The following is a 24358-nucleotide window of genomic DNA, read 5'->3' as shown; positions in this document are numbered from 1 at the left end:
ATGATCAAAACGCACACAACACCGACTCACGAGCTGCGTAGTTTATTCAAGTGCCAAATATAGTTATAAAATGCTAGATACTAAATTTATTCAGATACGCTAAAGTAATTCCGATGATCGTAAAATTAAACTACAGACTATAAACTCTCCACATTTTCATTTAATGTAATAACATCATGCAATCATGCACTTGCACTTGAGTTACACTTCCACAGAAGGGCTTGCCATTAGCGTGAGCAACGGCATGAACTTGCCTCTGAATGGGGGAAAAGAATCCTGAGAAAAAATTCCCTCAGAATAATTTTTCCCCATCGGAAGTGGACCGAAGTTCAGATAAGACGAGCCCCAGACACGCCAAGTTACGTGCCAGCGTTCCGGTGATCACTAAATTTCGAGAGCCACTGTGGTGGACGCAAAATTCATGGTAGTGAAGACCACTTGGCCCATAAAATAACTACCGCTTGGGTTACAGGTCTCCCCTCCCTCCCTCACGAGGGTGGGGAATACTACTCCCACACTATGGAGGGGGCTCCAATGTGGCATGGGAGTCCCCTTTTGGGTTACGTGTAGGAGGCTTTGGGATGGCTCTCGGGGGTTACCCGCTCTCACGCAAGAGGACATTGGCGATTAAACCACACTGTCTCATCGTCACTACGGTTATTAGGGTCTCATCTCGAGGTATCAGGCTTCGACAGGGGACTTCCATACGCTTCTGTTCCACAAATACAAGGCCGCAAGAAAGGTCCACGATACTAGCTTTAAAATTTATCTTTAAAAGTTATATATAGACGTATGCAAATCTGAGTATCTCAACATACACATCAATCTCTTTGATTCAAGATCGACGAAAGCTTTTATAGATCTTTAAATAATTATACTGAAAATATATCACTTCATATATATATATATATATATATATATATATATATATATATATATATATATAAAATATATATATATATATATATATATATATATATATATATATATATATATATATATATATATATATATATATATATATATATATATGTTCTGTATATGTGTGCGTGTGTATTTATGTATATTTACAAACATTAAGCTACAAGTGTCGTTTAATATCAATTCACTCTGCTTAGGGAATATTACCTAAAGGGAATTATAATTGATAAACGATTCGGTACCTGGGAGATTCAAACGCCCAACAGTAAGGATCGACAACTTTCAAGTGACGGTAACCACTGAGCTGTTACTTGGATATTAAATAACATTGGTAGTTTAATGTCTGTGAATATAAAAAATTAAAAGGTGTATGTGATAAAAATTCATATATATACGATATATATATATATATATATATATATATATATATATATATATATATACACATACACACACACACATATATATATAATATATATATATATATATATATATATATATATATATATATATATATATATATATATCTGTGTATCTGTAATGTCTGCCAGTGGAAAAAGTTCAGAAAGGATAAAGATTTCGGTATAATAACGGATTTTTAGCATAGCCATAAAACTCAATAATAAACTGAAATTAACAAAATGCATCGAAACCTCCTTAACGGGATAAAACGAAAACTCAGCGACTGATCTCTTTAGTCTCTGATCTTACAAGACAAAGCCACAATTGGATTTCACGTGATTTCTCTTGAATTCATAAAAAATGGAATTCTGTTTAACAAATAACAGAAATAAATGTTTAATTCGGGCCTGTAATACATATAAAAAACACCATTTTGAAATGAGACAAAGTGGAAGTTTATCTTAAGAAGATTTTCATCCATGATGGAGAAATCTCTGAACACATTTGTAGAAAATATAATTACGATCGTGGAGAGAGACACACAGACAGCCAGAGATAGAGATGCGATTGAGAAGCTCGGCTAAGGGACTGGGGACACTAAATGACATTAGGTCACCATCCTAATTGAGTTATATTGGGCAAAACAAATCGTTCACGTTCCCTAAGACTGACAAATTCCTTTAAAGCTCGACAAAATGACTATATATGAATAAAAATACACCTAAGTTCTAGAGAACTGCACAAATTTATCTGTTAATAAATTTATAACTATCCAAAAAACAATAATGAATAAATAATTAAAAATCAAATAAATAAAGAATTGAAATCAAAAACAGGCTCATTTGGATAAAAGTCCATGCGATACTAATTTTATTATGATGGATCATGAACTTCTGAAATATTACCGGAACGTCAGAAAGAAAAATAATACCTCAGTGACTTGGATATCTTATAGCATGATAATGACGGGTTATTCACCTTTACGACAGTTTATTCAAACGTTATAAAAACCTCTGCAATCACGAAAAGTAAAGGAAAAAACGACAAGAATACGCACGCTCACACATTTGCCGTTTCCACCTAGAGACTGAGTCAAAAACTTCATCTTTACAAAATGCAGTAACTGCTGAATATGAATCTGCAATAAACTACCCAAATACAAGCGGAGAAAATGAACTGCAAAGGGATCTGATTCAAATGAGGCGTTATAAAAATGGGAGCATTCCTTTTAAATTACAATTAGGTCAATGCACTTGATCCATAATCATATAGTACATAATTCGTAGTAATTTTAATGAAAAGCAAAATAAACGGATAAATTAATAAGAGAATAAATTTTTACAAAACACTTGATTAGGAAAATTCCATTCGGATTAGAATCGTTACGGGTTGACTCCTGATTGGTAAAATACGTCGCATTTTTAAACTCAACTCATTTCGGGAGCAAGAATTAGAAAATAACTAGGGAAAGCTAAGTTTGACAGTAACAGGAAAGACTGTACTTATTGATGTTAGAGAGGAATTTATTTCTGGTGATAGAAATTCATTTCTCCGTTGTAATGTGGTTTCAGATTCCACAATAAGCTTAGGGAACCTGTTGCTAAGTAACCAATTGGTTCTTAGCCACGTAAAAATAAATCTAATCCTTCGGGCCAGCCCTAGGAGAGCTGTTAATCAGCTCAGTGGTCTGGTAAAACTAAGGTATACTTAACTTATTGATATTTTTGCCATAAAAGTTAGCATTTATGTTAATCAAAGTCACCCGAAAATTAATAAGTACATGGATAAGAAACTAAAACAGTTGCTGGTGACAATTTTCCTCCAATGATACTAAAATCTGAAACCAATATAAATCTTCAGTTTTCCGCACAAGACCACAACCCATCCACGTTTAAAAAATATTTCCTTCAGCATAGACACTTTCACATCCGAGAAAAAACGGTAAAGTTAACCCTTAGTCTAGACATGCGCAATTACAAGCTAACGATGACGCATACAAAACAAAACGGTCTTACCTCTTCCGCGGCCTAGGGCGTCGACCCTGAAATTCGTGTGTCCGGTCTCGCCATCAATGAGCTGGCCAAGACCCCCCGACAGCCAGCCGTCACGGCGGGTTCCATCGAACGTCAGATCTCGGAGGTTGTGGTCGGGGCCTCGAGAATCGCCGTCAGGCATCGAGTAGGCGATCAGGCCATCTGGGAAAGGAACAGTAATCATGATAATTTCGCAGAGCATGATGGGAAGTCTTACGTGTCAATAAACCACTGGTAAACCTTCACCAATTTTTTCATTGAGCCTAAGTTAGAAGATAACAGCTGCTGACATTTAAAAAAAAAACTTTCTTTTCCAGTTTTGGAAAAGAGGCACTTCAACACAAATTCGGAATTATCCTTCTTCTCGATAGTGAAATAAAGTCCTCTAAGTTATTATGAAAGGAAATGTATGACAAAATATCAACTGGAAGGCGAAGAGACCCGATGACTTTCTTTTATTGAACAATTCACTTCCATTTCACTGATGACAAACATATTATTTAATGTTAAAACTTTCGCTTTAATAAAAAGGGAAATTTGACATGTATTTAAATTCGCGTGCTTAAAATCGTTCCGCTAAAAAACAGAGTAACTTTTCTTCTATAGAAATATATTGAAAAGAAGGATGAGCAAAAAGCAAGAATTTCTACGAAATAAAACTTTGGTATTCGACTTACTGTAAAGTTGTAAAACCTAAAATAGTAAGAAAAAATAGGAGAGGTGCGTATCGTCGATCCTTTTCTCTTGTTTCTTGAAAAGTCGGAGAGAGAATTCAACATTTAAAAGTCGAAAAACAATCTTTCTCAACTAACTTTTTCCTGGTACATTTTTCCTACCGTAAGAGCTAAAAAACAAAAATATCGAAATGGAAAAGCAAAGCTTGTCTACTCCGTCTTCATGATGGAAATATTATGACAAAATACAGTATGAGATCCATTTTTTTTTTTTTTTTTTTTTGTAGCCTCAGAGGGTAAAAATACTGACTAAAAACTCTGGAATATCCCTGAAACATTTCTGTCTTTTATTTCATCCCAGTACAAAAAAAAAAGAAGAAAAATAGTCGAAAAACACTTTTTAGTTCCCTTTCAGCCATTAATTCGAGAGTGGAGTACCTTTTATTAATATCCGAAATAAGCAAGAAAAAGATCCCACAAAAATTGCACGGTGATGACATTTTTAGTAAATATTAAAATGTTTCGTCAATGATTTATAAATTAACAAATGAGCTACATATTAAGAATGAGATGAATTATCAAAGAAAATATATAAACTAATTCAGGTGCTCTCTCTCTTCTTCTCTCTCTCTCTCTCTCTCTCACACGCACACACACATACAAACACACACACACACACACAAACACCCACGATGACTGTCTGTTTAGATATCACTAATCTTCCAATGACTTCCTGGGGACTTCAGGTTACTACTTAGTCCTCTAGGATCCAGAGAGAGAGAGAGAGAGAGAGAGAGAGAGAGAGAGAGAGAGAGAGAGAGAGAGAGAGAACGGAAGCTCTTTGATCTATTGTCAGTTTCCATTTGCTGAAGGGATGGATCATGTCTCCATGTATCTCCTCCTGCCAGCGTATGTTACAAAAGATAGAATGATAGAAAAAACGAGGAGATAGAAAGAGGGAGAGGAAGGGGGCGGGAGGAGGCTTAGAGAGGAGACGAGTGACGGAGGCAAAAGAGACAGACAGAAACAGATACTTCACACACCCGTTAAAAGAGGGGAAACAAAAGATTTCCTATTGTAGTACTTTCCCCTCTGTCATTTTTTTTTCTCTACTCATTGTGTTGCGCCTCTCATCGGATCTCCTAAGATTCCTCAAGAACGCAATCTTTTCGGCGAGTGTTATTTGAGCGTTGTATGAAGTAGCGCGATGAAAGCTTAATAACGGCGAGGGTTTGACGCACCGAAAGAATGATGAAGGGGAATTCGGGCCGTATGGAAATGGAAGTCTTTTGCACAAGCGTAATGAGATGAAAGCCATAAAATGCGTAAAAAGGAAAGCTGCCCTGTGTATGTTTGAGAGAGAGAGAGAGAGAGAGAGAGAGAGAGAGAGAGAGAGAGAGAGAGAGAGAGAGGCTTACTAAGTTTCCTTACAAGACTTATCGCCTTTCTTCCGCTCAAAAAATATAACCATTTTCAATAGAAGTATGATTAGTACATATACCTGTCTATTGAAAAACATATAAAGAACTTCTTTATGGAACCAACTTCCATTACTGTACATATATACACACACGTAAGTATCATTAAGAAATCAATACCTACACCATTCGAAAAATGATACCCGCATCATTCAAAAAATTCCCGGCAATAGCCATGCACATGGAGATAAATGACCTACCTGTATACGGACAGCCATGCAATTCGACCCTCATGCAGACGGTCCTGGGGTGAACGCTGTAGGGGACGAAACGAACCCTGGCAGCCACGATGGGAGGACTCAGCTGGGACGTCTTGGCCAGGTACGTGTTCGTGTTGCCCTCCAAGAGCTGTTGCGAGGAAAAACAAGAAAGTTGGGGGTCCAAAATCTGTCTGGCTTACTGCTCGTGAGCTTAGAGATAATTTTCTTTTATCACGAGTTGTGGATCTGTTTTCCATAACAAAATGCTGGTTTTGTTCATCTTGAAGACGAATGATCTTGAATTATTTTGGCATCTATCAAAAAGTAAAACAACTAAATTATATGGTCAGACCGATGCGCTGAAGTTAACCGAGGACATAATTTTTTTACATATTGTATAGAACATTAAAAAATACGTAATAGAAAATTATACATTCTTTTTACACCACTGAAAAGTACGGCAAATTTCCTATCCGAAATATACTATTGCTATATCAGTGACTGCATTTCTAAAATGCAAGGAAAAAGAAGGACTGATTTAATGACCATTCCCTTTGAACAGTTCCTATTTGCATAGGAAACAGAGTTAACCATCCTCCAACTCTCTACAGAGGTCATCCCTAAGCTACCCGAAGTCAAAATGTTTACGGTTAGTTTCTTATTTATTAATAATATTTACGTATGACGTCATCGGAACCTCAATTTATGGACTTTGCATGACGTCATTTGATTTCCAACAGGATGCGAGGAACTGGCATATGAAGAAAGGCTTTTCTAATTGACTGTTTCATTAAATATAAGGAATCAAGGAACATCTTAGCAGAAGGGCCTTTTAATCACTTAAATTGCAAGGATTCACAAAATTTAAAGAATTAAGATATTAAGGAGAGGAGCTTTGATTAGCATTTGCACCAAAAAAGGAAGTGTTTTGGGACACGACGATTTTAAGAAATTAAAACCTCAGGATTCAGGAGGAATTATGATTATCTCCTGTAATATAAAAAAAAATGCCTGCACTAGTTTATCAAACATAATTAAGATATTTACATGTCATATGTAAAAATGGCTTCATAGATTCATTAAATACAGCCATTCAAATATGGAGAAGAGGTTTTTCATCCGAGTCAAATAATGCAATAGCTTTTTATTTTACAAAGTAATTATGCAATTGTCACAATCGCCAACTTGATCGTTGTGGCTGTCATGGTCATATGATCAAAACTGTCCTTATTATTAGAATAACAGTAGTTATCAAAATTTAAAAACTTTTTTTTTGGTCATAAAACGTGGCACCATCATTATTTCATTCACACAACTGTAAGTTCAAGAATATGTTGCATGCTACTTTTTATTTATTAAACTTGGTTTCACGCTGAAGCAATTATTATTATTATTATTATTATTATTATTATTATTATTATTATTATTATTATTCCACACACAAGATAAAAATATGACATGACCCACTAATGAAATATTTTTCAAGGTCACTGCGGATTTAACGGAAACAAAAATCAGTAACTGAAAGGAAACGATGACAGCAATATTAGTCTCGTTGATATTATAAGGAGAAGTCAAAATTACAGTTATTTTTCAAGGAACATAATACAGCCTAAAATAAAGGCAAAGGTCACAGTATTCCCTTTGTAATAACTAACGTACACGATCAAGGTATTGTGTAAAAGTAAGTATAAAGTTTTAAAACATTCTCGTATTTGTACAGTGCAAACACATTGTGCTGATGAGGGTGAGGTAAATACTGAACTTTCTTTCCCACTCCCCACTAAGGTCATCAAGTATCCCCCCTCTCTCAACGACCAAAATCTCAGCAAGGTCAGCAAAAGATAAAATAAAACTGAAGATCTTGAAGCCCACGTAAAGGAATTGCAGCACTGAGTTCAGGGAGTGGAAAAAGATGCAAACATAACCATAATGCTGGGATTGGAAAGGGAAAAATAATCCTGAGATGTAAAAAGTTGTAGTACAACAAACTTGCAAACATTAATCAAATGAACGACAAGCTTAATGTAAAAAGATCAAAATAGAGAGAACTGACAGACTTCTTTGAGCAATATAACATTAAATATCATATGGACATGGTTATGAAGCAAGAGGCTAACTGCTCTCAAGGCAACATCATGCCAAATGGGCTCCATTATGTTGAGTGCTACCATGGCTGCATGTTGGCTGGTCAAAAAGTCTGACTGCTTCTGAGGTTACATGGGGCCAGCCAGGCAGCAAGACTCAAACTGCTCTTGAAACCACATGTGCTGGATGGGCAGCACGGAGCTCAATTCCTCTGATGGTGCATACGCAGGCCCAGCCAAGCAGCAAGAAGCTAAGTACTTCCAATGATACATGGACAAGCCAGGTAGCATAAAGTTAATTGCTCCTGAGGCTACACTGGGTTGGCTAGCAGCAAGGGTCTAACTGCTTCTTAGGGTGAATGGGGCCAGCCAGGCAGCAAGAGGCCAACTGCTCCCGAGGACACGTGGGCCAGCTGGGCAGTAAGAGGCTGACAGCTCCTGAAGCCACATAGCAAGAGATCCATTACTCCACAGGGTGCACAAGGCCACAGACCAACTGCTCTGAAGGCTACATGGGGCCAGCCAGGGAGCAAGAGGCTAACTGGTCCTGAGGTCATATGGAGCTGGCTGGACAACAAGAGGCTCACTGCTTTTGACGGTGCACAGTGGCATCCAGGAAGCATGGGGACTACTGCTCCCAAAGCCACAAGGGCAAATGGGCAGCAAGAGACTTAGGCCTCTTTAGGCCATATGGGATTTGCTAGGCAGCAAATGGCTCATTCTTTCTAAAAGATGTAAGCAGCCAGCCAAGTAGCAAGGGCCAACTGCTTCCTAGCCCACATAGGGTTGACTGGGTAGCAAGAGGCTAATTGCTTATGAGGGTGCACTGAGCCAGCCAGATAGCAAGAAGCTGACTGTCCCCAAAGCTACAAGGGCAAGATGGGTTTCAGCAAAAGCCTCATTGCTTCTGAGGGTGCATGGGGCTAGCCAGCCAAGAAGAGACTAACTGCTCTTAAGGCCACTGACTTCTCCTGTGGCTGCACAAGACTGGCTGGACAGCAAGAAGACAACTGCTCCTGAGACCACGTGGGTCAGCTGGACAGCACGAGGGTGGGTGGCCATCTCCTATCGAGATGACATGAACCAGCCAGGAAGCGAGATGCTAACTACTCCTAATGCATCTTAGGTTGGATGGGAAGCAAGGAGACATTGCTCCTAAGGTTGCATGGGATCAGCCAGAGAGCAAGAAGCTCATTGTTCCTGAGGGCACAGATCAGCCAGACAGTGAGAGGCTGATTGCTCCTGAGTCCATATGGCGTTTAGCTAAGCAGCAAGAGGCTAACTGCTCCTGAGTCTACATAGGGTTGGCTAAGCAGCAAGAGCATCATTGCTTCTGAGGGTGCCAGCCAGTCAGTAAGAGGCTATCTGCTCTCGAGGCTACATGGGCCAGCCGAGCAGCAAGAGGCTGACTGCTCCTGAGGCTACATGGGTTTGGCTAGGGAGCGAGAGGCTACCTTAAAAGAACTCTCTCTCTCTCTCTCTCTCTCTCTCTCATTTTTCCACACCAGTTATTATTGGTAGATTCCTCTTGCTCTCTTCTTCCAATACATTACCTATTGATAACATTTCTCTCTGCTTCTTTCTCCCGCTTTCATGTACAGATTTGGATCGTTTGTGGAACTTCATAAGGAATCAATCAATGAAATGCAAAAACTGTCACAATAATGCAAAGCAAACAAGAAAAATAAAATGATACCAACAACAGTACACTTATTTCTGTCAAACCCATATGTGAATACAAAATGTAGACACAATAGTGATAAAGGCAGATTAACAATTACCGTACTAAAAGTAATTGAAGGTGAGTACAATCTTTGAACTGTAAAACGAGAGACAGTAACATGAACCTGAGAAATGAAGGAACCCTTTAACATAAAAAAGACGAAGTCTTCGTAAAAAAGACATTAAAATTGAGGGAAAGTATAATAGATGATACAAACCAGAATAAAGAGAAAAAGGGTTGTAAAAAGAACAATCATGAACTCAAGAGGGGAAAAACTGACACGAACTTAGGGACACAGGCGTTACAATACGAAAAATCTAGTCACGATATAAATCAGCTACAAGCGAAAAACAGATCAAACATGGTTTACTAAATGAGGAAAGGTCCGAATAAAAAAAAATGACAGCAAGCACAAGCTCCTTCGACAGATACATTACAGCAACACTACTTTCGGAATGTGAGTCAGAGTCGGGGAAGGGTTGGGGCGGGTTCATGTCAAGGAGAACCCTACCCTCCCCATTCCAACCCATCAATCGTGGCCTGTGTGAACTCCTAAGGGACTGGCTTGTGTTCTTAAGGGTACAGGGTAGGCTTTAACGTAGATAGGTGTTAATTTTCGTTCAACAGAAAACAGGTCGCTGGATATCAATCACTTGTTTGTTTTCCTCTTTGAAGAGGTTCTTCCTGTGTTATCGAGTTTGTGACGTTCCCTATTCTTACCCAAATCTTCAACTGAAATTATATTAATGAAGATAATCCGAAGGCGTCTCTTCTCTGACATACTTCCTCTTCCTCTTTGCTTTTATTGATGCCAACCAAGTTGCTTCCCTTCTTAAGTAGCCAATGTTAGATTGATCATCTATTAAGGGTAACACAAAGGACATAAATCACGTAATTTAAGTTCCTTGGCTACAAAATTGGAAGAATATTCCTGGTAAGCAGCTCTGGAGGACTTTTGATGTTGAAACACAAATAGTAAAACATAAGGAATGGCACATTATTAAAGGATGGCATCATCTTAGGTTTTAATTCCTTTACATACTGAACTTATTTTACCTTCGTTGATGAATAAAATTAATTTCTTTTCCTCGTCGGCTATCTGTGTATATATATATATATATATATATATATATATATATATATATATATATATATATATATATATATATATACATAACTATAAAATGCAAAGCTTCATGCCGATCTGTCACAGCCAATAATATTTCTTTGTTAATTTTAACTTTTTTAATGTCACTGATATTTCTAATCTTTAAAATTTCCTTTTACAGCCGTACCAGCCTTTATACAGGACTGTGCGAGTAGTCACAATGTAGTACTTGCAATGCCATGATGACAGGTCTGAAATAATGGCTGAAACAGCTGTCGGCGAAAAATAAATATGGCAGCAGACCAGCAATTTTCATCTTCTTCGGAGGACACGCGTACGCATAAATATACATACATAGATACACAGAGAAGAACACGCATATATATATGTGTGTGTGTATATGTATATATATAATATATATATATATATATATATATATATATATATATATATATATATATATATATATATATATATATTAAATCATAATTAATTAAAAAAAATTTTATGACGTCGAAATTTCAACTTGTGTGCAAATACACGCAATGTTCCTGTGGTTTGAATACGCCAATATAAGCCAGAGCCATAACAGTATATGTGAAGGAATTAATTGACAATTATAAACATTACGAAGGAAATCATACAGCTACCTCGTTCGATCAAATTAAGAGAGGGAAAGAGCATTCATTTGACTGCCTCTGTACTATCCACTTCCTGAACAGGTGACGCAGCAGTGTCTAAATTCTTTGTAGATCTGGTTTAATATTCATTAGTGACCTGTCTTTGTTACATAATAAATTACGGATCATGATGCCTTGTACAGTGTTTGAAGAGAATCTTTATTTTTTCAACTTCTTTCATCTTATTTTCTCTAAGGTTCCGCTTGGTGTTTTGGGGTACCTCTTTCAGAGTGATGGATTTATCCATACATTCATGGAGGAACAACCCACAAAAAATATGACCTTGAAAGTATGTAAATGTCTTGCTAATGACACTTCAGTCAAGCCTGTATTGCATGGTTATTAAAATAAGAGAAATAACATCGAACTTTGCAGCAACACAGATCATAACAAAATCTGTTGATAACAAAATGAATACAGAAACAAATATATATGAATAAATGTATGTATGTATGTCCATGTATACCATATATATATATATATATATATATATATATATATATATATATGTCATATATAATAACCATTATATATATTTATATACATGTATATAATATATATATATATATATATATATATATATATATATATATATATATATATATATATATATATATATATATATATATATATATATATATATGAACTCGTGTAGGATTGTTCGTACGAATATATCTATACATACCTCTTTGCCCCTGCCATCGGAATAGGTGATCCAGTGCTCTAGACCAGGTCGCCAAAACTGCAACTTGTACTGTCTGGCGAATTCCATGCCCTCGCCGTTCCCGAAGCGACCTTGCACTTCAACCTTTGTTACTACGTGGAGACTCCCAAGGTTGACCTCCAAGTATTCAGTGCCTTCCCGATAAACCATTTCTCGAGGACACCACGCCCCTCCCCCGAGTTCAACGTGCGCTCTGCAAAGAAACAAAAATAAGCGTCAGTGTATTCAAATCTCTCTCTCTCTCTCTCTCTCTCTCTCTCTCTCTCTCTCTCTCTCTCTCTCTCTCAGGAAAACCCATAAGGCTGATTAAAACATCTGCAACAAAAACTGATTTCAATCTAATGACTTTGAATCTCTACCTTCAGCCAGAGGCGAACGATATAGAGTTACACACATTCAGAAACTTTCATACAACCGCCGGCTGATACCGGGAATCCGCATTCGCATTTAAATGAACAATTTCAGGGTGTATAGTTCTCTGCTACGAATCTGCTTTCGGTAACTCTTCATCGAATAAGTCGAGACTACTCTCGAGATTAAGACAACAGATGGTATTACACCCTTCGACTCGCGGCGTACGATCGCTTCGAAGTTGGTCTCTAATACAAACACATTTTCCTTTGCTGTTACGAATGAGCTTATATCGACATCACTGTAAAGGTCAATTAAGGCAAATTATGATTCAGCAACTACATGCATATTCTCCAGGCAATGAAGACAGCAGCAACCTTTAACTGGCCAAATGAACCTCTAACAAATATTATGGCTGTAATTATGCAATTTGTATGCCGTAAAACTGACCCGACAAGTCACTTCTTGTTCGTCGACAGTGGCATTGTTTAATTATGGGACTCCAGCAGCTAAACCATGAATGCAGTGACAGCTTAATCGCCATAAAAGGAGATTCGTATTCCCGCGCTGCACAATGGAATAGAGAGCTCGCGGATGATTTAATCGTTTTTGGCCGTCATAAAATCATCATCCATCACGATCAGCTCATAGAATAGCCATGTTTATTCTCAATAATATTACTTTGTATTAAACTCAGAAACACGTGTTTTTATTTGACATCCACGTAGTAATTTCATTTTCGAAGAGAAAAGTCATAATAGAGATCTGATCAAATTGTGATTTGCTCAAGAACAGGACCAGTTAAATTTTTCTTCCAAATATGTGAAAAAAATTCGTTCGAGACAATATCAAGAAACGTAACTTCTTGGTTAAAACCTGAACATTAATACCTACGCGCATTACACCAGTAAAAAAAATGCAAGTTCACAAGTACCGTATACTTAGCGTCAAGTAATTCGTCAGATGTTTGATGTTTAGGTAAAAGAAAAACCGGCAAAACTGGAAATCACTGCGGCGACATGTGCAAGACTTTTATTTAGAATAAGTATTAAAATAATTTTTTTTCCGCAGGTAGTGAAGATGTTATATTTGTGTATCCGCTTTCTGACAAGTGAGTCTGCCCTTTTCATGTACGTAGACAGTCCCGCATTCAATCTTCTAAAGATATTACAGCGCAACAATACTTCTTTAAGTTAAACAAATCTCTTATCGTTTACAGTTAATAAATATCGTTTTCCATTCAGGCTTAGTTAATAAATATCGAGCGCAGCTTCTCTTCCATTCAGGCTTTCCATTCAGGCAAAATAAACAGCTTAAACAGCTTCTCTTCCATTCAGGCTTAGTGGTAAAATAAACAGCTTCTCTTCCATTCTGGCTTAGTGGTAAAATAAACAGCTTCTCTTCCATTCAGGCTTAGTGGTAAAATAAACAGCTTCTCTTCCATTCTGGCTTAGTGGTAAAATAAACAAAGTGTGTATAAAAAAAACATTCAGAAAAGAGACCCATCTCCAAAGTGGCCAGTATCTGACACCTCAAAACATAATGATAATCCTCCAGTTGCATAAATATAACAAATAAGAACAACAGAAGCAACAGTTTTCCATCTTTACGCACAAATAATCTCCCTACTTCAGTGCGCGAGCAATAAATACAAATCTGAGAGTTGAACCAAAAGCATTTCAACATTTCCTCTCAATTAATTTCTCATTATTACTCACTCATCTGGATAACGTTTGCGGAGAACCGTTTCATTTTTCCCCTCGGCAATATCCATCCACTCGGAAAGCGAATGGAAATAGCAGAATGGGCGATCAAAACAAGACGTGTGGTTTGGAGGTGCCAAAAAAAAGAGAGACTAAAAATACGAGTAAATATAGAAGATAAAATTCGAGCTGAATGCCGTTGTTGCATGCGGCAGGCAAGCAAGCAAGCTGAGGTAGGCCAAGCGTGAAGGAGGATAGGGTGAAAGAGATTTTTCTTTTTACTTTTTTCTAAGTCTTTGGACGAGGGCACAGAAAAGGAAGGAGCGCGTCTGTTGAATGTGAGAGTGGCGGGGACTGTGGCTAACAGGAGTTATCAAATGGAGTGTTGCTGGAAGCTGGTCATGCAGGTAAAGGATTTTATAACTGGAACGCTTGATGCGTCCAGCTGCCACTTTGTTTTCCTCGTCTTTTTAGATGTTACATTCGGCTTTGCTTCGAAGCGTCCACTCATGTTTACAAACACAAGGGCATAAAGGAAGCCCTTGAACTGGAAGGGATAAAACAAACAGCCAAAAAGAGATCAGCTGGTAACAGTTAGGATAAAAACAGAAAAAAAGGGGACTAACGTAAGAAGCAGGAAAACGTGATGAAATGTATAGCGAAGAGAAAAAACAGTAAAGAATGAAGATCATGAACACAGTACAAGCCAAAACGAGTGGTCACGATGATGAATTTTAAAACGGAAAAAAATCGTAGCCATCATCTATAGTTGCAGCAAAATAAATACTGAAAAAGGTTACAAAGCCGTCAATAGGGAGAAAATAACTCTAATTTCATATAATTTCCCCCCTTTTTTTTTACCAAGATTGTTTCAATTGAGATATTTCTAATTTAAAAGAAGAACTATTAAAAGTTAGAATGAAGAATTCGCCTTCCATGGAGTCTTTTATGAAAGTAGCTACTGGTCTTTGAATTTACATAATAAAGAAAGTTAATTAAAATCTTTCAAAAGACATTTTTTACTTACAAAAGATTCGCTTCTGAAACCAATTACGCTTGAGAGAGAGAGAGAGAGAGAGAGAGAGAGATTCATTAAGTTAATCTTCGTGTGGATAAGGAGCAAAATCAATTCTTTACTTTTCAGATTTATGACAAATAATTCACCAAACGGGAAATAATTCGCCATAAAAGCACTCATCCGGTAAAAGAGAAGTTTCGCAGGGTTACGGGAATGATCTCGATAATAACAGCAATTATTGTCATCAATCGCCCCATAATGACATTATTACATCATTAATAAGGATGATTAGCTGAAGGCCACGATCGTGATGACATTTACAACTTCCAACGGCCAGAGACGCGATACGAAGGACAACCTTAGAACCTCACTAACGTCGTTTGGAAAAAGAGAAAGGGAAATTTTGTTCTTCAGTTTATATCAATACGTATAAAGTGTTAATTAACATATGAATATATTTGCGTTTGCAATTGTTGGGTTAGCAATCAGTGAATTATTTTGAACGTTTTACTGTTTTCATCTGAGGACAAGACACATCTAGAGCTGAACTAGAGGTACAGAATCAGTATTGCAACAAAGAGAGATTTTCCTTATAAGGGAAATTTGGGAATCTGAGACTTCTAAGAGGCTTCACATTTTTATGAATCCATTCTTCACACTCCTCTTTTCAAAAACCGATCTCTCTGCCCTCAGAAGCTAATTGGGATCCTGAAGCCTGCTATGAGCTTCATCCACTGTGATTTCTGCCTTTTTTCCTCTGTGTAGCACATTCAGATACAAACTGGGATCCTGAACTTCATCCACTGTGATTTCGGCCTTTTTTCCTCTGTGTAGCACATTCAGATACAAACTGGGATCCTGAACTTCATCCACTGTGATTTCGGCCTTTTTTCTGTGCAGCCAAATCAAACTGGGATGAACTTGTGATTTCACATTCAATACAAATACAAACTGGGATCCTGAACTTAATCCACTGTGATTTCGGCCTTTTTTCCTCTGTGTAGCACATTCAGATACAAACTGGGATCCTGAACTTCATCCACTGTGATTTCGGCCTTTTTTCCCTCTGTGTAGCACATTGGGATCAGGATTTCGGCCTTTTTTCCCTCTGTGTAGCACATTCAGGCACAAACAATCCAGTTCCGGACTGGACTGGGCAAGAGGTCACCGCCAGGTGCTTTCCCGTTACCAAAAAAGCTTTGTCAAGGTTGTCCAGCTTGACCAAGGGTCACGTGGCAGTAGCTGCAATACACGGTCACTTCTTTCTATTCTTTAGGCAAACCTTTACAACTATATGCAGTTCACTCTTATTATTATTATTATTATTATTATTATTATTCATTCAGATGAACCCTATTCATACATAACAAGCCCAAAGGGGCCATTGACTTGAAATTCTAGCTTCCGAAGAATATGGTGTTCGTTAAGAAGAAGTAACAGGAGGTAAAGTAAAATACAGAAAGAAGAGAATTCGATTATTAAAAAAGAAAAAAATAAATTAATAAATAAATAAATAGATAAAAATGTGGGCACATGTAAATTGGTCGGTTGCGTGGGGCGTTAAAGGAAAGGCACATACTAGGTCAGAGTGAAACTGACTTTATTCTCAGAAATTGGCCTGCTCGGACTGGCCATGCCGACGGAAAACTACTGACAGGTAAAGCGATGGCAGGTATACTGTATAAGAGACCAGTGAGAAGTTTGGGGTTCTGCGACACATTTGGAGGGAAGAGTTACAGATACCATGTATCCCTTAGTCTTTTGATAAAAACGGTTCCATTCAGGGAACAGTAACTAAAACTTATGAGTGTGATAAAAATTGTTTTAAAATGCTCCGGCTCCTGTAAAATGGAAGATATTGGTGTGAACTTTTTAAAACATAATTTGAGGTTATACAAACATCAATTCGTTTCCGTCTCGAATAAATCTTTATAACAAATGCAACCAAATGTGCAATGTAATCCTGCGAGAGATGGCAATCACGAACCATTGGAAACGAATTCCCACAATTTACAGAAAATTCCTCCCGATTGCATTTTATTACATTTATCTAATGGCAATTCCCTTCATTCTTTTTCCAATACGAAAAAGGATGGCTTTATTCTTTGCTTCAGAAACTCTCGTGTGAGGGAATATTAATTCGACATAACAAGAATTTGTTTCCTGGCCAACACGTTTCGGAATCTGCCAAGATGGTAAAACAAGCAGCCAGATATGCAAATATGTTGACCTACCATGTAACGTGAGAGCGAATCTACTTTTCCTAAACAAAAATGAGCCGAGAGAAATCTATGAGGCGAGGCTTACAGGGTTAACGTTGCCCAGCACCTACTAAACTGACTTACATGTGGCAGTGTGGAGCACTTGTGCGTGCCTTAGACCCATGTGCATATTGTTAGAGTGAAGAGGGCCGGTGGCCCCCTAAAGAGAGCTGACGTCCTCTCGTGTCAGCCCAATCTATCAACCCCTTCAGCCTCTCGAGTACTTAGCGGTGGCCGACATCTGCCTCGGTCGCTCCTCGCCCAATTAATTGTCACTTGGCGCATTTCTTGCCCCTCTTTCCGTCTCCTTCCTCCATTGTTTTTAAGGACGCCCTCCCTTTCATCGCGTCTTTATCACAGCATTTGCTTGGTCATTTATTGCCCTTTTTATCTGGCATTCCTTCGTCGCACCCGTTCATTCGGCTCTCTTCTCTTTTATTGGTACTTCTTTCCCCCGAAGTTTAAGGATCGTGTTACCGGAATTTTTCCGGACCTTTACAGCTCATAGTGTTGCCCAAAACTGGTCCCGGCTTTAATTAACAGCCTTCCTGTCGTTTGTAGTCAAAGTAATCTCGTTTTATAAGTTTTCCTCACACGTGTTGCTGCGTGCATTGTACATTATAGTTTCTCCCTCCTGTCAAAATACTGTTCATTTTTTCTCCACTGCGAGCGCCATGTTGGAGTTGATTCATTTTCCCTCTCCTACAGTTCTCATGATCTACCCCCGGTTACTTCATCCACTCAGTCCCTCAGTTCATTTTCACCGCATCCAGTCAGAGCTTCGATACTTTCTCATTCATAAACAACGAGCCACCCTTCCAGGTCTCATTCTTAGGAAGATAAAAGTTCTTACGGGATATTCTCGCAGGGCGTTCCTTTAAGCCGATCACCTGTCAGCACAACGCTTTTATCCAATCATGACTGTCTATTCCACACAGTCCACCTCAAAGGACGGCTAAAATTGTAAGTGAGCCCTGGGCAAAGGACAGGGTGTGTGAGTCGAACTGTCAGTTCTGGGAGAGGCATCCAACACCCATCTGACATTCCCACGTCGGCCATCTTTAATCGGGGCGTCGATCAACACCTGGGTCGATGAGTCTACGAAAATTAAAGTTTACGTGTAATGTTTGGCGGTAAAGGCGAGAAGAAAGTGCGTGTGTTTGTGTGTGTGTGTGTATCTGAGTGTGTGTGTTTACGTGCAGACAGGTTCACGCCAAGTTTGCATGTGAAATTCTGCCGTGTCTCGAAACAGTTATTAAAACTTTGCCGCTTTCATTAAAGCGCGATGCGACGTGCCGTACTAACAGACAGGAGGCGTTCCAGTACTTACAGTTTTTAATATACATTTTGTTATTTTTTCTAACATCCCACTGAGGGCGGAGGCTAAAATGTTGTGCCGTCGGGCGCGAATTATAAATCGTCAGGAGCATTATTCTAAGTGCTTCTGATATTCCACCCTTTTAACGACTACAATTAACGATTTGTTCGCAGCGTTTCTAAACCAATGTATATGATTATGATGACGAGAGCAGTCATCGAGATATCTTGTGAAGGATTTTACCTCTTTATTGTTAAGGTCATACTAGTGCTTTTATTATAAGTAGTGTTATTATCCATAATTTACTGATGTTCACACGGAACAAGACCAAAAGGCCACGAAGCAACTTGGGGAGCTACCACAGAATGGGATTTTCTTATAGCAAAGAGTGAACAAGAGAAACAACACAAGTATATCAAAATTTTTCAGGAAAAATTAACAAACAAATCAACAAATAAGCAAGTAAAATTGAAAACTCAGTTGAGAATCCTGAAATATTTTTGGAGATAAAAAAAGTATTAGGCAAAGTAGCATTGCTCTTTCAAGTACAATTCAAGTCAATCTTAAAACTTGCAATTTCAGAATTCATTATACAGCCAGAAAGACTAATCCACAGGTTAATTCATTTTTAAGCTCACAAATAAAAGATCTCTGGTACCGCGCAGTATCTTTTCGCGTCACTTCAACAGAATTCGGAAGATGACTCTGCGAATCGAGAACCACGCACTAACGTCAAGGACTAGGAAACTACAAAACTGAAGTGGTTCCATAATGAAATGAGGCTGAAGGTGACCAAGCAAGATGCAGAGGAATTTTGTTTAGGCGATAATGAACCTCGAGCTTTGGGAATATCCGCTTAAAACAAAATCCCCACATCAGCACATCATCATTGTGGCCTTCATGAGCAATACCTAGCTTTCTGACGTCGTTATGTTTTTTCAGTTGCTGTCAAAAAAAGTAAACTCGGAGGTAAACGAAACCCACATATACTTTTGAGAATCTGTTCTCCAGAGACTCAAGGTATTCTAGAAAATGGGCATTACGACTTGAAAGTAAGGCATTACTGAGAATATTTGTGTACTTGTGCTCAACATATACAAATATACATATATACATATATATATATATATATATATATATATATATATATATATATATATATATATATATATATAAATATATATATATATATATATGTGTGTGTGTGTGTGTGTGTGTGTGTTTGCTTGTTATGTTAAATAAAATGTTCACGTAGTTATAAGAGAACTGAAACACCAAGTGATACGGTTTACCCTATGCTCAAGATATGGCCTAGACATTGCTTATGTCTATTAACAAAATGTTTTGAAAATAGGACGAAAGACCCTAAGTTAGTGCTTAATACTTATTAGTTATATTCCAATTCTTCTATTAATTTCGATTCACACCTTCTGTTACGGAAAATAATAATCGTTGCAATGTCGACCATTTTCTTTAAACTTATTTTCAAGACGTTTGGTAAATGCGATAATTAAACACCATTTTAAATAATTTCCTATAAGGACAAAGGGTCTAAGCTCAGAGGACTACATTGGAACACTGGAAACACCTGAAATGGGAACGTGCAGATTACTATAGAAATATAATTATGCAAATCAGATGACAAATCAAGTTAGCATAACAAAATCGGGCTCTGCTACAACTGAAGGAAGAGATCGAGTATTCCGAGGACTACCCAGTGGAGAAAGAAGTTCCTCGTTGGACTGGTCGGTAGAGTTCTCGGCTAGCACTCTGCTTAGGACCGAGTTCGAGTCTCCGGCCGGCCAATGAAGAATTAGAGGAATTTATTTCTGGTGATAGAAATTAATTTCTCGCTATAATGTAGTTCGGATTCCACAATACGTTGTAGGTCCCGTTGCTAGGTGACCAATTGGTTCTTAGCCACGTAAAATAAGTCTAATCCTTCGGGCCAGCCCTAGGAGAGCTGTTAATCAGCTCGGTGGTCTGGTTAAACTGAGGTATACTTGACTTTAAGAGGAGAAAGAGGAGTAGAAGAGAAAACAAGAGAAAATGGAAGGAATGTCATGGTAGATGAAACGCAAAAAGGACCGAATGAAAACAGAAAATAAGATAAAATAGCAAAATGGGTGGAATATATGCTACTAACTGGCGTGATGCAAAGCAGTGATGATAGTCGTTTATGTTTGCAAAGAATATCGCACACATATCTGAAGAAAATTCTTCGTATCTAGAGACTGTTATCATGACGGGTATCATGTGCAGAGTAAATTTTTCATATGGTCAGTATGAAGAGTCCCATCTACTGTGGCCTTAAAAAGTACTGCAAAATTGAATACAACGGGTCCAAAATCTAAATTGCTAGATGTACGGGATGATTTTAAATTTTCTATTTCAATTTTGAACTGATGGCATAAAATCGGCTCGACAAAATTGGAATTTTGTGAACTGCCCTAGAAACAGGCAAAGTAATGAAAGCAAATTTTACTGAAATATGGAACAAATTGAAAATGAAAGTTGGAAAGAAGCGGGAACATCGACTTTCGGGACATTTCTCTGTACCGAAAAACAAGCAGAGCAGAACAGTTGGAAGGTATGGTATATATACTAAATCTTCGCAGCGTGAGGACAGGATTTTGTTGCATTTCACCTCATCCCCCAATTTTATTTATGGATGTCCTCCTGTCGTTCCCCACTGGGTCCATAGGTTTTTACTTTTTCATAAAACAGTACGCCCACATACTGTAAATAGCTTTATTCTCTCAAAGACAATTTCAGACAGCAATAACCAACAACCTTTTAAAAATATCTAGCAGCAGATTTATCCGTTTCCTCTGCAATGTAGACGATAAATGCTTCTCAACATTAATAGAGAAGTTTGCAAGGAAAAAATAAGTGGAAAAAAAAGAGAGGACAATGGCAAAAGCAAATGTCTGTCTTCTGCCGAAAATCCTTCCAGGAACCACGAAGGAAAACATCCTCTCCATACGCTTTACTCGTCCTTAAAATACAGAAGACTTTCTTCCCTTCCCTTTTCTGCATGCACTCTAAGACTGCTCATATCCAGGAGACTCCACATTTTCTCCGCGACTTTTTAGCCTGAAGGAAAGAAACATTTTTGTCATCGCTTCCCTGCATTGCTCTTCCTTGGTCTCCTTTTATGCCCCCGCGGACTGGTGCAAGGAACGGAATTTTTTTAAATTGCTAAATTTAGTATTTTATGTCAGTATATATTTTCTAGGAAACAGCTTTTCTCAAAATTTAATCTAGATTTCTTTGTGCAGATGACGATAGCATGGGAAAACCAGGTGTGATCGAAACAGCGATAGGAACGGGTGTTGAGTGTGGTGTGGTGTGGCGTGGGTGTGGGTGAGGTTGGGTGGGAGGTCAGGCTTCATTCTATCGAAAAATAAGCAAAGATAACAGGAGCATGAAGAGAATTCAGAAGCCGACCAGTAATATGGAAAGAAACAGCTTCCGAACTGAGCAATCCCAATGCCTATCTACACGCAGTAAATATGGGAAAAGGTAGCATGGTTGGTGTTACAAAGAGCACCTGAAGGAAAGAGAGACGTTCTTTAGCGCAAAAAAGGGACCAAGACACTATCTAAAGATGAAAAACGAAAACACAAGGACACAACAGATGAAAAAATGGACCCACAAAACAGGCAAGGGAGTATCAGAGATTAAACGAAGGAAGCACCCATTAATATCTATAACATTATCAAATACGCACAATACACACTTTTAGTAGCTGGAATGAAGAAAAGAACTTTGAGGACAAAAGTCGATTTTTTTAGGAGCAGATTTAATCATTTGAACTTTGATCACTCCAAGACAAGGCTGAACATATGAACAACGAAGTGTAGACTGTAGACAGCGGGAAGTAGTTTCATTACATTTTCTCAATACTAAGTGAAGAATTTGATAGGACGTAAGACAAGGAAAAATAGGGAAAAATTCCACCTTGGAAGTACCTTGATTTAGTTATAAGATTCCCATCAACTGCTTTCATGACTGGTGATGACATATGAAGAATAAGCAATTCGAGATTTAGATGAATGCCAAAAATAGTTGGAAGGTGAAATAAAACATTTAAAGGGCTGAATCCTAAGTAAGATTGTGAACACAAGAAGTAGGCCAATGAAGGCCACTGTTCAAGATGAAGCAAAGGGCAAGCAATAGCAGAACCCTGGGGAACACCTAGTTCCTCATTGAAGGGTTGGTATCGTTCTCGGCTAGGACTCTGCTGGGCCCGGTTTGCTGGGTCCGCGTTCGATTCTCCGACCGGCCAATGAAGAATTAGAGAAATTTACGTCTGGTGATAGAAATTCATTTCTCGTTATAATGTGGTTCGGATTCCACAATAAGCTGTAGGTCCCGTTGCTAGGTAACCAGTTGGTTCTTAGCCACGTTAAATAAATCTAATCCTTCGGGCCAGCCCTAGGAGAGCTGTTAATCAGCTCAGTGGTCTGGTTAAACTAAGGTATACTTAACTTAACCTGGGGAACACCACTAGAAAGGGAAATGGGAATTGAAATTACATCATCAACAATGAACATTCACGAGGTATTCGCTAAAAACATTCTGTCAAAAGACAAAGAGATATCATGAATGGTCGTAAACGGTTATTCCAATCCTGCATAGAAGATAAACTGACTTCGTTACGATACAAAAGAAGTCCCAAGTGTATTTTGCAAGATGCCATACTGGTAACCCAGGGGACAAGAGTTCGATTCAAGGTACATGAGAAACTAAGAGATGAATAACGTTTTAAGGACTTCAGCGGTAATAGAAACCGAGGTTGGTAGACAGAGGTAATTACCATCTTTGGAACAGGCTAAAGCTCTGCATGTGTCTGGGAGGCAAATTAAGTTCATGAATTTTCAATAAATAAAAAAATTGCAACAAAACACAGAGGAGTTATAGAAGGATTCAAATGATAATCTATTTCGCTCATATTAGTTTCTTCAAACGAAAGAGGATATGGAACATAAGCTCCAAACATGAAATTCGATATTCTTCTCTACATTAGAGTATCTAGCGAAATCACGTAAAAAAAAAGATAAATAAATAAAAGAACAGAGTGATTTCCCCCTCCGTAACGGAAATATGTGTGTACATGGCAAAGTATATTTGTAAAATCACAGGAAATGCATCCATAAAATTTCCCCCTCAAGGAAAACTTTTTCTTACCAAATACAAAGCTGAGAACACCAAATGAGGACTTGAACATACGAAGAACAGAATAAAAATATATTAAGCAAATAAAAAGGAGGAAGCAGAACAAAAGTGGAAAAACTCTGCCAAAGAGAACAAATAGAAATCTGATGCCTCCCGCGTAATTTCATTAGCGCAGAATTCATCAGGGGAGCGATATCCAGTAAAAGAACCGGACAAACAGATGGAGAACTCTAATTTGATGATCCCCCTCTTGCTGGGGACGACCACCGAGAGGAAATTAGAATAATGGGACAAAGACCATCAACAAGCCAGGCCGGTCGCTGCCGCGGAATGTTGGCTACCTATCTACCCGTCTATCTGTCCTTTCACCTTTCTGTCTTTTCATCTGTGTACGGGCATCATTTGGTAGGTCAGAGAGGGGCACTGTTAAAGTAACTTCTCTTACATCTGATAATTTCTTCGAGAAATATCTGATGCAAGGCGCTTTGTGTTTTCA

At 38.1% G+C, this 24358-nt stretch overlaps 1 protein-coding gene across 1 annotated transcript in view; it reads right to left on the bottom strand.

The window, feature by feature from the left end:
- Positions 1–24358, bottom strand: part of LOC136835374 (discoidin domain-containing receptor 2-like) — a 153493-nt gene that overhangs the window by 35673 nt on the left and 93462 nt on the right. The window contains exons 4-6 of the mRNA XM_067098834.1: positions 11992–12223; positions 5709–5856; positions 3339–3518 (exon numbers count right to left, since the gene is read on the bottom strand). Of these exons, the coding sequence (XP_066954935.1) occupies positions 3339–3518; positions 5709–5856; positions 11992–12223 (560 nt within the window). The remainder of the gene's footprint in view (positions 1–3338; positions 3519–5708; positions 5857–11991; positions 12224–24358) is intronic.

Source organism: Macrobrachium rosenbergii, chromosome 55, assembly GCF_040412425.1.
Source record: "Macrobrachium rosenbergii isolate ZJJX-2024 chromosome 55, ASM4041242v1, whole genome shotgun sequence".
NCBI classification, from domain to species: domain Eukaryota; kingdom Metazoa; phylum Arthropoda; class Malacostraca; order Decapoda; family Palaemonidae; genus Macrobrachium; species Macrobrachium rosenbergii.
The sequence above is the reverse complement of the archived record's forward strand: the minus strand, read 5'-3'. Positions and strand labels throughout refer to the sequence as shown.